This window comes from Oncorhynchus tshawytscha, linkage group LG18 (assembly GCF_018296145.1).
Source record: "Oncorhynchus tshawytscha isolate Ot180627B linkage group LG18, Otsh_v2.0, whole genome shotgun sequence".
NCBI classification, from domain to species: Eukaryota; Metazoa; Chordata; class Actinopteri; order Salmoniformes; family Salmonidae; genus Oncorhynchus; species Oncorhynchus tshawytscha.
The window spans coordinates 2227011-2243734 of record NC_056446.1 but is presented as its reverse complement, the minus strand read 5'-3'; the positions used below and the strand labels follow the sequence as shown (position 1 = coordinate 2243734).

The window sequence follows — 16724 nt, the reverse complement described above, 5'->3', positions numbered from 1 at the left end:
CAGGAACACAATTATACCCAACCAAATCATGAGAAAACGAAAAGATAATTCCTTGACACATTGGAAAGAATTAACCAAAAAAACTGAACAAACTGGAATGTTATTTGGCCCTAAACAGAGAATACCTGACCACTGTGACTGACCCAAGATTAAGGAAAGGTTTGACTATGTACAGACTCAGTGAGCATAGCCTTCCTACTGAGAGAGGCCACCGCAAGTGTATAAATTGAGTAGTATAATAAGAGTCTAGTAGCAGCAGTTGTGATGTGTGAAGCAGTTCATTCAGAGAAGTATTCAGACCCCTTGACTTTTTCCACATTTTGTTATGTTATTCTAAAATGGATTCAATATATTTTTCCCTCATCAATCTACACACAATACCCCATAATGACAAAGAAAAAATATACTTAGTTTTTTTTGCAAATGTATAAATAAATAAAAAATGAAATATCACATTGACTTAATTAGTCAGACCCTTTACTCAGTACTGTGTTGAAGCACCTTTGGCAGCGATTACAGCATCGAGTGTTCTTGGTTATGATGCTATAAGCTTAGCACACCTGTATTTGGGGAGTTTCTCCCATTCTTCTCTGCAGATCCTCTCAAGCTCTGTCTGGTTGGATGGGGAGCGTTCCTGTACAGCTATTTTCAGGTCTCTCCAGAGATGGTAAAACTTCGCCCCAGTCTGAGGTCCTGAGCACTCTGGAGCAGGTTTTCATCAAGGATCTCTCTGTACTTTGGTCTGTTCATCTTTCCCTCAACCCTGACTAGTCTCCCAGTAACCGCCTCTGAAAAACATCCCCACAGCATGATCCTGCCACCACCATGCTTCACCGTAGGGATGATGCCAGGTTTCCTCCAGATGTGACGCTTGGCATTCAGGCCAAAGAGTTCAATCTTGGTTTCATCAGACCAGAGAATGTGTGTGTGAGTGCATGTATGCTAAGGTGCGGAGAATCAGAGCAGGTGGTCAGTCCAGTTCAAGCGCAGTGGTCTAAGGCACTGCATCTCAGTGCTAGAGGCGTCACTACAGACACTCCGGTTCGAATCCAGGCTGTATCACAACTGGCCAGGATTGGAAGTCCCATAGGGAGGTGCACAATTGGCCCAGCGTCGTCCCGGTTAGGCCGGTGTAGGCCGTCATTGAATATAAGAATTTGTTCTTAACTGACCTACCTAGTTAAATAACTAAATAAATAAATAAATATATATATATATATATATTATATATATAAAGAAAAAAAGATCTCATGCTCTGATAATGCCTGCCCAACAGTAAGGGAGTGGACAGCTTGTGGCTGGGGTGTGTGGGGTCCTTGATGATGCTGTGGCCTTCCTCAGGCACCGCTTCGAGTAGATCACCTGGATGGGTGGGAGCCGTCTTCACCACCTGCGGGAGGGCCTTGCGGTTGTAGACGGAGCGATTCCCGTACCTGGCCGTGATGAAACCAGTCAGGATGATCTCGATGTAGAGGTAGTATTTGGAGGGGACCCAGGGTGGCATGACGAATTTCTTCAGCCGCCTTAGGAATTAGAGACGCTGTTGCGCCCTCTTGACAAGAGAGGTGACGCTGTTGCTCTATGACAAGTCCTCAGTGATGTGGATGCCTAGGAACTTCAAACATGGGACTCCCTCTACTGCAGTTGATGTGGATCGGGGCATGTTCAATCAGAGACAGATATTTCCCTCATATCACCCAGACCCACAAAGAACTTGAAGACAAATCCAATTTTGATAAACTCCTGTATCTATTAGGTGAAACACCAGTGAGCCATCACAGCAGAAAGATTTGTGACCAGTCGCCACAAGAAAAGAGCAACCAGTGAAGCACAAACAGCTTTGTAAATTCAATTCAAAAGGGCTTTCCCATGCCAATAAAGCCCTTTGAATTGAATGAGAGAGAGAGAGAGAGCAAGAGAGAGAGAGCGAGCGAGAGAGCGAGAGAGGAGTGTATAGAGAGAGCAAGAGAGGGGGGAGTGAACAGAGACAGTCTGTCTGTCTGTTGGTGAGAGAGAGAGAGGGAGAGAGAGGACAGAACAGAGAGTTTAAACATTTATTGTCATGTACAGGGAAATAAATGCCTTTCTTGCAAGCTCTTTCCCAACAATTTTTTATTACCTTTATTTAACTAGGCAAGTCAGTTAAGCACAAATTCTTATTTACAATGACGGTCTACCAAAAGGCAAAAGGCCTCCTGCGGGGACATGGGCTGGGTTAAAAAATAAAATACCGGACAGACCACACATCATAACAACCTACAGTTGAAGTCGGAAGTTTACCCTCACCTTAGCCAACTACATTTAAACTCAGTTTTCCACAATTCCAGATATTTAATCCTAGTAAAAAATTCCCTGTCTTAGGTCAGTTAGGATCACCACTTTATTTTAAGACTGTGAAATGTTTGAATAAGAGAGAGAACGATTTATTTCAGCTTTTATTTCTTTCATCACATTCCCAGTGGGTCAGAAGTTTACATACACTCAATTAGTATTTGGTAGCATTGTCTTTAAACTGTTTAACTTGGGTCAAATGTTTTGGGTAGCCTTCCACAAGCTTCCTCCAATTAGTTGAGTGAATTTCGGCCCATTCCTCCTGACAGAGCTGGTGTAACTGAGTTAGGTTTGTAGGCCTCCTTGCTCTCACAAGCTTTTTCAGTTCTGCCCACATATTTCCTATAGGATTGAGGTCAGGCCTTTGTGATGGCCACTCCAATACCTTGATTTTGTTGTCCTTAAGCCATTTGCCACAACTTTGGAAGTATGCTTGGGGTCATTGTCCATTTAGAAGACCCATTTGCGACCAAGCTTTAACTTCTTCCTGACTGATGCCTTGAGATGTTGCTTCAATATATCCACATAATTCTCCTTCCTCATGAGCCATCTATTTTGTGAAGTGCACCAGTCCCTCCTGCAGAAAAGCACCCCACAACATGATGCTGCCACCCCGGTGCTTCATGGTTGGGATGGTGTTCTTTGGCTTGCAAGCCTCCCCCTTTTTCCTCCTAACATAATGATGGTCATTATGGCCAAACAGTTCTATTTTGTTTCATCAGACCAGAGGACATTTCTCCAAAAAGTACAATCTTTGTCCCCATCTGCAGTTGCAAACCGTAGTCTTGCTTTTTTAGGGTGGTTTTGGAGCAGTGGCTTCTTCCTTGCTGAGCGGCCTTTCAGGTTATGTCGATATAGGACTCGTTTTACTGTGGATATTGATACTTTCGTACCTGTTTCCTCCAGCATCTTCACAAGGTCCTTTGCTGTTGTTCTGGGATTGATTTGCACTTTTCACACCAAAGTACATTCATCTCTAGGAGACAGAACGCATCTCCTTCCTGAGTGGTATGACTGCTGTGTGGTCCCATGGTGTTTATACTTGCGTACAATTGTTTGTACAGATGAACGTGGTACCTTCAGGCATTTGGAAATTGCTCCCAAGGATGAACCAGACTTGTGGAGGTCTACAATTTTTTTCTGAGGTCTTGGCTGATTTCTTTAGATTTTCCCATGTTGTCAAGCAAAGAGGCACAGAGTTTGAAGGTAGGCCTTGCAATACATCCACAGGTACACCTCCAATTGACTCAAATGATGTCAATTAGCCTATCAGAAGCTTCTAAAGCCATGACATAATGTTATGGAATTTTCCAAGCTGTTGAAAGGCACAGTCAACTTAGTGTATGTAAACTTCTGACCCACTGGAATTGTGATACAGTGAATTATAAGTGAAATAATCTGTCTGTAAAAGTAGTTGTCCGAACAGACTTGTCAAAACTATAGTTTGTTAACAGGAAATTTGTGGAGTGTTTGAAAAATGAGTTTTAATGACTCCAACCTAAGTGTATGTAAACTTCTAACTTCAACTGTAGGTACTGAGTGTATAGGACTAGGCATCAAGATATATGATAAACAGAGTAGCAGTGCAGGGATACTGGAGTGGTAGAGGTAGATACTGAGTGTATAGGACTAGGCATCAAGATACATGATAAACAGAGTAGCAGCAGCTTATATGTTGATTATATGTGCGTGTGTGTGTTTGTTGTAGTGTGAGCTTTTGTGAGTGAGTGTGTAGAGTCCTGTGAGTGTGCATAGAGTCAGTGCAACAAAAAGGTCAATGATAGTCCGTGTAGACATTTTGTTAGCTATTTTGCAGTCTTATGGCTTGAGGATAGAAGCTGTTCAGGAGCTTGTTGGTGTCAGACTTGTTGCTCTGGTACCGCTTGCTGTACAGAAGCAGAGAGAACAGTCTATGGCTTGGGTGGCTGGAGTCTAACAATTTTCCGGGCCTTCATTTCACACCGCCTGATATAGAGGTCCTGGATGGCAGGGAGCTCGGCCCGGGTGATGTACTGGGCTGTCCGCACCACCCTCTATAGATCCATACGAGTGAGGGCGGTGCAGTTGCCATACCAAGCAGTGATGCAGCTAGTCAAGATGCTCTCAAAGATGCAGTTGTAGAACTTTTTGAGGATTTGATGGCCCATGACAAATCTTTTCAACCTTCTTAGGGGGAAGAGGTGCTGTCGCCCCTTCTTCACAACTGTGTGCGTTGTGGGTAGACCATTTTAAGTCCTTAGTGATTTGGACATCGACGAAGTTGAAGCTGTTGACCCGCTCTACTACAGCCCTGTCGATGTGGATGGGGGCGTGAGGGAGAGGTTGTTGTCACTGGCGTCCACCCTATAGGCTGTCTCATTATCGCTGGTGATCAGGGAGTACAGGAGGGGACTAAGCACACATCCCTGAGGGGACCCCTTGTTAAGGGTCTGCATGGCGAAAGTTACGTTGCCAACCTTCAAGACCTGGGGTCGGCCCGTCAAGAAGTCCAGGATCCAGCTGCAGAGGGGGGTGTTTAGTCCCAGGGTCTCAAGATTGGTGAAGAACTTGGAGGGGACTATGGTGTTGAATGCTGAGCTATAATCAATGAACAGCATTCTCACATCGGTATACCTCTCATTTAGGTGGCAGTGTGGAATGCAATTGAGATTGCATCATCTGTGGATCTGTTGGGGCGGTAATAGTTGAGTGAGAGAGAAAGAGAGAGCGAGAGAGAGAGAGAACAAAATGAAGGAGTTGCCTGGAACAGGGTGGGGTGTGCACAAGAGGGAGAAGGGGAGGAGATAAAGAGAGAGATGGGGGTGGGGGGGACAGGGAGGGTGTGAGCCCATGGAAATTCCACCAGCGCATTCTATTCAGCTCCAATGGAGGAGCAACTCCTGATCAGGCCAGGCCCAGGAGGGACGAGGAACGACCTGGAACAAAACCCCCATTTGATTAGGAGCCCCGCAGGTCAGCTCCAGAAATCCCTGGGTCAGGGGCAGAAACCCCCTCCCCCCACAGAGAGAGGACCCACTGACAGGCAGGCAGAGAGCACACCAGCCAACCAATCCCCCACACTCCTCCCAATTGCCTGTCTGTCCTGAGAACAACCCATGTAATATACCCAGCTCCACATTCAAATGAAATCGTCCTCTTCTTCCCTCCACTAAATTTCTCCCAAAATTTCTGTAAAAGAGATTGTGTTCTCTTCCAACATACCTGGTAAAAGAATGATGGAAAAATAGATGAACGAAAACATCACTCAGCAACAGATCATACACACTGGTAAACACACTCAGACCAAATCCTGATTATTCGTAGGTGTTTGTGCTTATTATGCTTATAAGCCTACAATCAGAACGTTTGTGTGTGTGTGTGTGTGTGTGTGTGTGTGTGTGTGTGTGTGTGTGTGTGTGTGTGTGTGTGTGTGTGTGTGTGTGTGTGTGTGTGTGTGAACTGAGATGGAGACAGCAATCAATGAACCCAGCAGCCTAGATCGAAATAACCTTTCCTCTTCATCATCCTCCAAACCATCGTCATCACCAGTCACAGTAATCAATCCAGGAAGTGGAACGAGAGGAGAGTGAGAGAAGAGGATATGAGACCTCCTGCTCCTCTTGTCTCACCATGGTGACGCATGGCTGTGTGAGTGTTCATCGTTGGATGGAGCTACTGGTCGGAGCGGAGCTGCATAGTGGAAGCAGTGTGTGTGTGTGAGTGTGTGTGTGTATGTGGGTGTGTGTGGTGGAGGGCTAGGAGCAGAAGGGAATGGGTGACGATATTAAGTAGCTTTTTACACACAGGAAATGCTAAGTGGACAAAGCTGGCCCCGATCGTCACAGATGGATATGACCCAACAGGATGCATATAAACCAAAGAAGAAGAGGGGGAAGAAAACACCAGAGCGAACCACCAACAAAGCCAAAAGCTCACCGCACTGACACCCCTCCGCACGTTTTCATTACAGCCCCTAACCCCTGACCTCTACCCAACCCCCCCATCAAACAATAAAGAGTGTTCCCGTTTCCCCTCTGCCCAAACCAACAACAGCCCTGTGTTTGATCAGAGGGGGTTGGTGGGCACTAGATCATTCTGCTAAAGGTTTATCAGAAAGGGAGGAAATTAACCTAGGTTAGGTGGCTGGGGAGAAAGAATACAATAGTAGTAGTAAGTGGGGTGAAAATCTGAATTCACTTCATTGAAAATGGGAGACATATAAAATAATGGCAAAAAGCACAGGTCAACATTAAAAATAGAGTTGCATTTATTTTGTCTTTCAATTGTAATTTAAATCGCCCACTGTTCAAAAAGTGTAACGTTAAAGTTTCTCACTTCAAACAAAAGCAAACAGGAGCGTGATGAAGCCTACTGCTAGGTTGTGAGTATTATAGCAACAGAAACTGTTTTGCAATAGAACATTTCAATTTGTTTTCGTCGATGTGGTGCCTAATGAACATGACCCTGATCTAAACGCGTCTACAAATCAAATGTAAACAAGTGGCATTTCAATTCAGAATCATGCTAATTGTCAAGCTAAATATACATCTGTAATAGTAAAGGAATAAAATTACACAAATTAAATGTGGTTTGCCACTAAAAGGTTGCTCTTCCATAACAATTCACCAGCCTGGCTACCTTGTGTACATATACAAACTGCAGTTCAGATATTTCTAAACCGTATTCCTCAAAAAATTAAAAAGTATTGCTAACATGGTACATGTAGCTCTCCTTAAAATTAAGACAATATTTTGTTTCATTGACTACACTTTGTCTTCTTAAAACAAAGCTCAATACCATCAGTATATAAACTAAAATGAACAATGTTCACAATTCATCTTGGAAGTAACCAGAATTAAACCTACTGCTGGATTCATAAACAGACTTCAGATCGGGGGTGTCAAACTCCTTTTGCCGGGGGGTCACATTTGTTCTTCAACGAGGTCCGGAGGGCCACACTGAAATTGTTTACTATTTCCTTAACATCAACATTACGTTTTAGAAACAGGTTGCCTATTATCAAATGAAGTTTCAGACCAACTATTGAACATTTACTGGTTTGCTCTTTCTACACACAATTCTAAAAGTTGTGGATTATGTTTTATATTAACCATTAATTATCTTATTATTTGTTTCCATATTTTTCCTGTTTCTACAAAAATGAACTAGTCTGCCTTATTTCCTCCAGATGAGTTAAGATCATAACCATAAAGACTTGTGGTCAATGCTTGCTAAATACTAGCTAATTGCTAGGTAAATACTAGCTAAATCACTAGGTAAATAGTAGCTAAATGCTAGGTAAATACTAACTAAATGCTAGGTGAATGCTAGTGACATGTTAGCCAAATGCTAATTTGGTTGCATTAAAACAGCATTTCGTACTCAGGTTCAACAACAAGTAAATATAGGATCAAAACTCATTACAAATACATGCTACCAATAACTTATATCATAATGTTATCCTGTAAACAAACGACAGGCATTAAAAACATGGAACATTTTCACAAACAAGATCCACAGGCTACTGTGTTGCTATTTGCCAACTAAGGTAACTAACAGTTTGTTGTGCCACTTTCCTTCCTTTAAAAAATGTATCAACAAAAACAACCAACAGTAAAAAAAAACTAGAATAATTTAAACTTTGAGGGAAGTGCAACGTGACAATGACAAATCAACCAAGAGTTTTTGATCCAGGGTCTTAGGTCATTGAGAACAAAGGGTCTTTCAAACTATCTAAATAAAACTGACCTTATCTAGAAGCAAACAAACTGAACAAGTAAAACAAAAACAAACTCTCTAAATAAAGGCTGAAATAAAACTGACCTTATCTAGAAGCAAACAAACTGAACAAGTAAAACAAAAATGTTTTTCCTGAAATAAAACACTTAACTTCATACAACTTCACAGAAACACACAAAACAGTTACATAAAAAACACATTCAAATCCACCAAGCTTCTTCAGAAGCAATGCCAAAACCAAACCCTTTGTTGTTCTAGACAATACCAAGAAAACAGATCACCCACCAAAAGTGGAATGGGTCTATTCTACAACATGTCTGTTTGTCATGTCAATAGAAAGAAACATCTCTAGCACCACTTCTACTTGAATTCACACTCTACCTTTCAAATGACCAATCACATTCCCCATATATGGACAGGAAGTCACATGACCGCTCCACTTTCTTCTTCTGCGGTTTTTAAGCATTGAAGTAAAGAGGGGGAGGTGGGTCTGTGGCAGGGACTGGGGAGGGGTAGGGCTTGCATGCCAAATGGAGACACAGGCCAGAGGTTAATCCCAATGGCCTCTCGAGTGGCGCAGCGGTCTAAGGCACTGCATCGCGGTCTAAGGCACTGCATCGCCATTGAGATCAACCTCTGGCCTGTGAGGCATCAAAACAGACCTGGGTTTGTACCCGGGCTGTATCACAACCGGCCTCGATCGGGAGTCCCATAGGGCAGCGCACAATTGGCCCAGCATCGTCCGGGTTAGGGGAGGGTCTGGCTAGGGGGGGTTTAAAGTAGGCTGTCATTGTAAATAAGACTTTGTTCTTAACTGACTGGCCTAGTTAAATAACGGTTAAATAAAAATACAAAACAAATCTCACTAGGGGCCCACTTTAACACACACATGCATGCATGCACACAAAACCAAAATCTCCAAGTGCTCAAATATTATTAAGGAGTGGACCTGCTGGCAAGAACAGAAAAAAGCAACTGAAAAATACATGCACTTGTGCAAACACACACACACCAAAAGAGACTTGTGGGTAAATAGCAATGGGTTGATTGATGTGCCAGCTAAACATCCAAGCGTGAAAATGTGAGGTGCTCAAGCAACACAAAGACAGAAGAGTCTTACATTTAATCTCCAAAAGAGGAAATGCATTAATGTAATTCATCATAAATCATCACTGGTGAAATAATCAAACTAACTGAATAAAAATGTGTCATAGTGCGGGTGCAACGCTGGCACAAGGTAGTAGTAGTGGTCATATAGAGAAGCACGCACACACACACACACACTGGAAGTGATTGGACGGGAACCCCCCTGATGTTTGGCCCCCCCTGGGAAGATTTCTCTGGGGTCAAGATGGGACTAGCTCATTATTTCTTTCTTTCTCTGTCCCTCTACATCCTCGGTCTCCTTCGTTATACCTCTCCCTCTTTTTTCTTCTCTACCTCCCTCTTTCTCTGTACCTCTCTCTCTCCCTCTGTATCTTTCCTTATCTCGAGCTCTTTATCTCTCATTCTTTTCTACCTACTCTCTTTTGTTCCTTTCTCTCTTTTCCCTTCTGTACCTCTCTATACCTCCTCTCGCTTTCCTTCCTTTTCTACCTCTTTATATCCTTCTCTCTTCCTCTATTCTCTCTCCTCTCTCCCCCGCTCTCTTTGCCTCTTTCTTATTCTCTACCTCTCACTCTCTACCTCCTCTCGCTCCTTCTCTATCTAGCTCTCCCTCTTCCTACCTGCCTCCCTCTTCTAATCTAATTCCCCATCACTAATTTATCCCTCTTCTAATCTACTTCCCCATCACAAATGTATTTCCTACCACTCTCCTGTTATTTTTCCCCACCCCTCTGTCCCTCTCCCTCCGACCCACTCTTCCTTCCCTTGCCCCCTCCTTCATTTGCTTCTCCAACCCCTCCTCTTTCCCTCTTCTGCATAACCTCTCCTTTCTCTCCCTCTAACTACCTTTCTTACTCCCGTCCTCCCAATCCCCTCTCTTCCACCATTCTCTCTGTCCCTGTTCACTCTCTTCTTTCCTAACCTCCCCCTTTAGTCTCTACCTCATTCATTTTCTCTCTCTTTCTCCTCCCCTCCCCCGTCCCCCTCTCATTATCTCAATAATTCCTGCATGCATAGAAAATTATCACACATTGTCACAAACTGGAGCCCAATCTGAATCTTGCACTCAAATGATATTTTTTCCATGGGACAAAATGTGTCTTTATCTTTGGAGATAATATTTACAAATGGTCCAATCTTCCCAAGAAGCAAGCAACAGAAATACCCCATAACAGGAAAGTGTGTGTGTGTGTGTGTGTGTGTGTGTGTGTGTGTGTGTGTGTGTGTGTGTGTGTGTGTGTGTGTGTGTGTGTGTGTGTGTGTGTGTGTGTGTGTGTGTGTGTGTGTGTGTGTGTGTGTGTCAGCTCTCCAACCTTTGAGGCTACGTAATATAACTGATCAGGCATGTCTGCAACTGAAAAACAAGCATACATGGCCCCCCAATCAACCCTACCACAAGGTTACATTCTAAACTCTAGATAGGTTTTTATGCATTCAAACGTAAAATTGTCCCATCAATAAACTTTTCAGTAATATAGTTGTTTTGTGCACTGACCACAGTGAGGTAGGGGGCCTGTTCTGGATCTTGCACATCAGCGAGGCACCTTCAGCTTGCATGAAATTGTGCTTTATTCATTGAGTGATAACCTGTTGTACATTGTGTTTTACTGGAATAAAAGTAAGCTACTGGAGAGCCAACTTATCTGACTATACCTGCTAAACAGGTATATAATATTATATAATATAATATATTTTACTTTGATTGTTCAGGTTCACCATCACCAACAGTTTTGGTAGTTTTGCTTTAAACAATTCCATGTATATGGTCATTTTTAGATATACAGGGTAAAGTTGATCATTTCATAATGAGCAATCCCTTTTGTGAGGTGCACTGCATGGCCGAAGCAAGAGGAGTAAAGAAGATCTCTACGGAAACATTTCCAAATGGTAAAAACCATTTGATTTTGAGATGTGGGTGAAATCCAAAGTTGTGCTATATATTCATTGGCTATGTCATAGCTACATTTGTAAAATATAAATATTGATATATTGACTAGTCAAACACTTCATCTGCAAAAATGACATGTTAATTTGTGGGTGATGGTTATTTCAGAACCAAAATGGGGAGACAAAAAACAGGCTACATTGCACCCCCTAATCTGATAGTGGGAGATGCCTCTCCTATGGCTCAGCTCAGGTGCCAACATTGTACATACACATAATTTACACACACATCTACACACAGACAGAAGTCATCTCAGACCGGCCCAGCTCAGAGAGGCCCAGCTCAGAGAGGCCCAGCTCAGAGAGGCACAGCTCAGAGAGGCCCAGCTCAGAGAGGCCCAGCTCAGAGAGGCCCAGCTCAGAGAGAACCAGCTCAGAGAGGCACAGCTCAGAGAGGCCCAGCTCAGAGAGGCCCAGCTCAGAGAGGCCCAGCTCAGAGAGAACCAGCTCAGAGAGAACCAGCTCAGAGAGAACCAGCTCAGAGAGAACCAGCTCAGAGAGAACCAGCTCAGAGAGGCACAGCTCAGAGAGGCCCAGCTCAGAGAGGCCCAGCTCAGAGAGAACCAGCTCAGAGAGAACCAGCTCAGAGAGAACCAGCTCAGAGAGGCCCAGCTCAGAGAGGCCCAGCTCAGAGAGGCCCAGCTCATGAGCTCCATCATCAGCAGATATGAATTTCAAATGGAAAATGTATGTTTTTTATGCAACAAATGTTGGGGCATCGAATAGTATCGCATCGAACCTAATAATTTCAAACTAAAACGGATCGTTCCTGTGAATAGTATCAGAGCCCATGTATCTAGATTTCTGTTGAATCGTCTTGAAAGGGAAGATGCACATCCCTACTGAATTGGCAATTTCATTGGTAGTTGATGATTTACATTTGAAAGACTACACTGTCATCATTAACAACAGTATTACAGTAGTAATTCCAACATTATGAATGAGCACGTGTATTCCTCTGAATTGGATCGTGAACGTTTATAAGACTCCGCAGAATTATATCTTATGAATGTGTGTATTCCTCTGAATTGGATCGTGAACGTTTATAAGACTCCGCAGAATTATATCTTATGAATGTGTGTATTCCTCTGAATTGGAATTCATACACATTTCTAAGAAAAGTATGTATTATTATCCTCATTATCGGCATCATAATGATTGCTATTATTGCTAGACAACAGAATTCTGCAGGAATTCAGCAACATCCTTATAAACATAACGATTGGCAGGGCTATAAGTAGCTCGTTCTTCTACAATCATGAACGTTTATAAGAAATGGCCCAATAGAATTCTGCAGGGGTTTTATAAACATCCTTATAAACATAACGATTGGCATGGCTATAAGTAGCTCGTTCTTCTACAATCATGAACGTTTATAAGAAATGGCCCAATAGAATTCTGCAGGGGTTTTATAAACATCCTTATAAACATAACGATTGGCAGGGCTATAAGTAGCTCGTTCTTCTACAATCATGAACGTTTATAAGAAATGGCCCAATAGAATTCTGCAGGGGTTTTATAAACATCCTTATAAACATAACGATTGGCATGGCTATAAGTAGCTCGTTCTTCTACAATCATGAACGTTTATAAGAAATGGCCCAATAGAATTCTGTAGGGGTTTTATCAACATCCTTATAAACATAACGATTGGCATGGCTATAAGTAGCTCGTTCTTCTACAATCATGAACGTTTATAAGAAATGGCCCAACAGAATTCTGCAGGAATTCAGCAACATCCTTATAAACATAACGATTGGCAGGGCTATAAGTAGCTCGTTCTTCTACAATCATGAACGTTTATAAGACATGGCCCAATAGAATTCTGTAGGGGTTTTATCAACATCATGACAATCATTATTATTATATTGTGAATGTGTGTATTCCTCTACATTTAGACCATGAAAACGTTTAAGAAATGTCTACATCTAAATCTGTACCATAGAGATACAAGAGCCTATAATGCATAGGCCTATTAATAGCCCAATGGTGTTCTATTTATTTCTGTGCTCAGGCCCAGGCTAAGAAACTGCACGCCAGACAATGTTTATTTGACTTCAGCAGGGCTCTCTCTCTCCCTCTAAGCACACATCTTCTCTAAGCACACACCAGGGAGGAAGCTTGCAAGGCTAAAGTAGGTACATCTGACATATCCACTAATGGCTATGATTGATTCGAATTCTCAACCTATTCTGCTCATTTGGATTTCCCCTGCAAAGGAAAATATAGTACACTGCATGAACAACAGGGTGTATTGTCTTCTACTGTGCTGCAAGTTATGTCTTTCGGTTGTTTCTTCACATAAATGTCTTCTGCTGAAATATCAACAGGACACAGGAACACACAGTACGTGAAAATAAAATACTATATGCCAGCATGGCGCTCTAATCATTTGAATATTATTAGGGAGACAATATAAATAACTGATCAATGAACCAAGAACTTAGCCAGCATGCAAATACTGAAATACATCTTAAGACATTCAGAGTTCCTTTTTCAGATGGGAGTAGCCAACACAACAGCAACAAGGAAACATGTTCGCCCAAATTCACCAGGAGACCTCAATGGTAGCAGCTACAGCTGCAGCATAGCAGCTTAAAGCTGCGCAATTCATCATTGTAAACTCTCTTGTTACTCACTCGTGTTTGACAGATGTTTTCAAGACTTCGGTTGGGGCCGTGCTAGGCGCTTACATCTTTGAACCAGAATGTTCTCTCCCAGTTCAATAAAATAACTTCCCGTGAGACCACAATAAAAGCACCTCCACCGCCAAACCGTGTGGGAAAATAAGATGGTGAAAATGACTACTCCCTTCTCGTTTCTCCTCTTGAGTCTTTAAAAGCGACTTTATTGGACCGTAAAAAATAGCTATTTAACGGCAACAGAATCAGCTGAAAATATGGATGGGTTATTAGAATGTGAACTCGAATGAAAATCTACACACCCAAACTATCCATGTTGTAACTTTCGACCAAGCAATTGTACCAGTACTCAAATGACAGCGTTTAGCACTTACTGTCAACAAAAACAAACAGTGTTTCTAGACTGAGTGGGATGTTTCTTTCTGTTTCATTCTATTGATGTATATTTTCTTGTAGGCTACTTACTCAAAGTATTTGAGCACGTTTCCGACATGGTGGGCCATGAAGCATAATCTCCCTGTCCATGAGGCAATAGAAAAACGACAAAACTGTCATACAACTGGTGTTCTCCCTCCACGAAGTTCAAGGGGAAGTGAACGAGGGAACGTGTCACTTTAAGGAAACCCACAGCATGTTGTGTGTGCCATATATATATATATACACATGCTAGAGAAACGTCATGATGATTCAAAGTAACACACTTGAACTGTTACAATATCACAATCATTAAGTGATACAAATGTTGCAACCAACACTGGCCTAAGAGTGTGTCACTATTTCGCATTAACACGTGATGTTATTGCCACGCATGGACACAGGTTAATAAACCGATTTTGTAGAATTAAAATCCAGTAATTACCCTTTTAGAAATGATAGACCTGTGCTGCTTGACCTAGCCTATTGAAACATTACTTATCATTAACAAGGTGGGGTAGGCTATAACGTAGTCTATGGGGTGGAGGATTGCGCCCAACGAGGTAGATGCCCAATGCCCACAACCCAAGCTCACAGCAGCACAACATCAACGTGGAAGACTTTTCTCGTTCGGGAGAACTTACTTGGTGGACAAATACGTCCAGAGGGAGGTCTAGGGGGCTCCCCTCGCTGCTGGTCATTGATATAAATCCGAACCCCATTCGAACATTGAACCACTTGCAGTGGCCTGCTCCCGACAGAGGCTGGGGCAGAATCCGCTCTTCCTGCTCCGCCGATTTGGCGGTGCATTCTGCGCCACCTTTAACCGCCCCTCCTAAAAGTCAAATGAAAGTAGTTAGCTAAATACAGTATGTATTGATAAACAGGTGTAGAAGGTGCCCAAGTAGGCTATTTTCCCTATAGTCGTGCGCGCGGATAGTAGGCCGAGTAGTAGCCTATAAACAACTTTTATGGAGCCCGGTTTGTTGAAAAGATCACTGGACGTTGTGTGAGGTTCGTCTTTGCTCCAATTCTCCCCACAAAACGATTTGAGATCACCTAAGCGTGAACTGGCGCATGGTAGAATGTTTCGAACATAAACGCAAAGTGGTGTAAAACAGGCTACTTGTGGGGTTTCTAACTACACAACGGTCAGCGATTTGCAATTGATCGCTTTGCCTTTGCAAATGCATGCTCAACGTTTTTTTTTATTCTGGAGCATATTTGCGTGCATCTACCACGTTTAACCAGCATTGTATGAAACTCAAAGGACAGGTGTAGGCTACACACATGGTTCCCCATGCAAGCCCCAGTTGGGCAAAATACGCTCTTTACCGTTGACAAACTGCTCCAACAAGATCCCAAGGCATATTTTCACATGGCAATAATCGTGGGCGGTACATAACATATAGGATATATAACAATAGTCCCTCGCAGATCCCCCTCAATACCATCAGAATAAAAAGTAAGCGCAAAAAAATAGAAAATAATTGCAGAATAACCTTCGGCCATGTTTCCCCGTGGACCCTCTCTTCCAAAGTCCCAATCGAAAAGCTTCCTCTGCGAAAACGGGTTATAATAGTCACCATTAATCCGACATCCTCTATTCCAGCGGTCGCAAATTTAGCTCGCATGGTAGTGCGTGCTTTCCCTCTTGATATTTTGTCATGTCTCTCCTTCAATCCCTTCCACACTCAATCCACTTCGAGCGCTTGCACTCGCTCGTTCCCTTTCTCATCCGCTCGCTTGCTGGCTGTGCCTCTAGACACGTGACTTTGTCAATGACACGCTTTCTTGCTGCTAATTTCAGTACGGATCCAGGGAAGGGAGTGCAGCGAGGGAAACGGACTCGGAACCGATTATAAGGTCCCAGTGGTCAGTTGTGTCCTCACAATAACACTCTTTTATAAAAGGATGGACTAGGTCACATACCCATTATCTTGCAAAAAACATTTTACAACGTCGGTAGAGAGTCGTGTGAATGGCAGTAGGTAGTCCACTTTGCAATGGTCAACCTTGTTTTCAACTCCTCAATGCAAATTTTAACAGCCAAATTAACCATTTCTAAAATGTCATATTTGATTAACAACAGCTAAATGCACTACATTGGAAATATAAAGACTGAAAAAAAAGATTTACGCAAACAAACATCTGGTGCAGTAAATATTAAATATGTGATTCTGCTTCTTTTATAGGACTATATTACTTTATTTTTCCTACGTTTCTGAGCTCGATTCAGCGGGCTACATGTGGTAAAATAGCCCTAATCATTATGAGATTGGGAATTGGGGGGTTTATTTTAAATTGATAGATTACAATTGTTTGTTGAACATAATTCATTGCTGCATTTACAAAAATGGTCAATTCAATTCGTTAAACATATCGCCAAATAATAACCTAAAGATTGTATTCATTAACCTTTGAGTAAATATAATTTTCCTTATGCATTTTAGAAACGTATTTACGCCTACATTGAGTTAATGTTCACATGACCAGCCCCATATTCCTCCTTCTCTTGCAGAAACTATTAGATGTAGGCGAAGACTTCAATCACACATCTAGTATAGG

The 16724-nt window shown here is 42.4% G+C and overlaps 1 protein-coding gene across 1 annotated transcript in view; it reads right to left on the bottom strand.

The window, feature by feature from the left end:
- Positions 1-15881, bottom strand: part of LOC112217306 (protein lin-28 homolog B-like) — a 35908-nt gene extending 20027 nt beyond the window's left edge. The window contains exons 1-2 of the mRNA XM_042300584.1: positions 15659-15881; positions 14801-14991 (exon numbers count right to left, since the gene is read on the bottom strand). Coding sequence (XP_042156518.1) covers positions 14801-14991; positions 15659-15668 — 201 coding nt within the window. The 5' untranslated portion in view covers positions 15669-15881. The remainder of the gene's footprint in view (positions 1-14800; positions 14992-15658) is intronic.
- Positions 15882-16724: the final 843 nt, after the last annotated feature.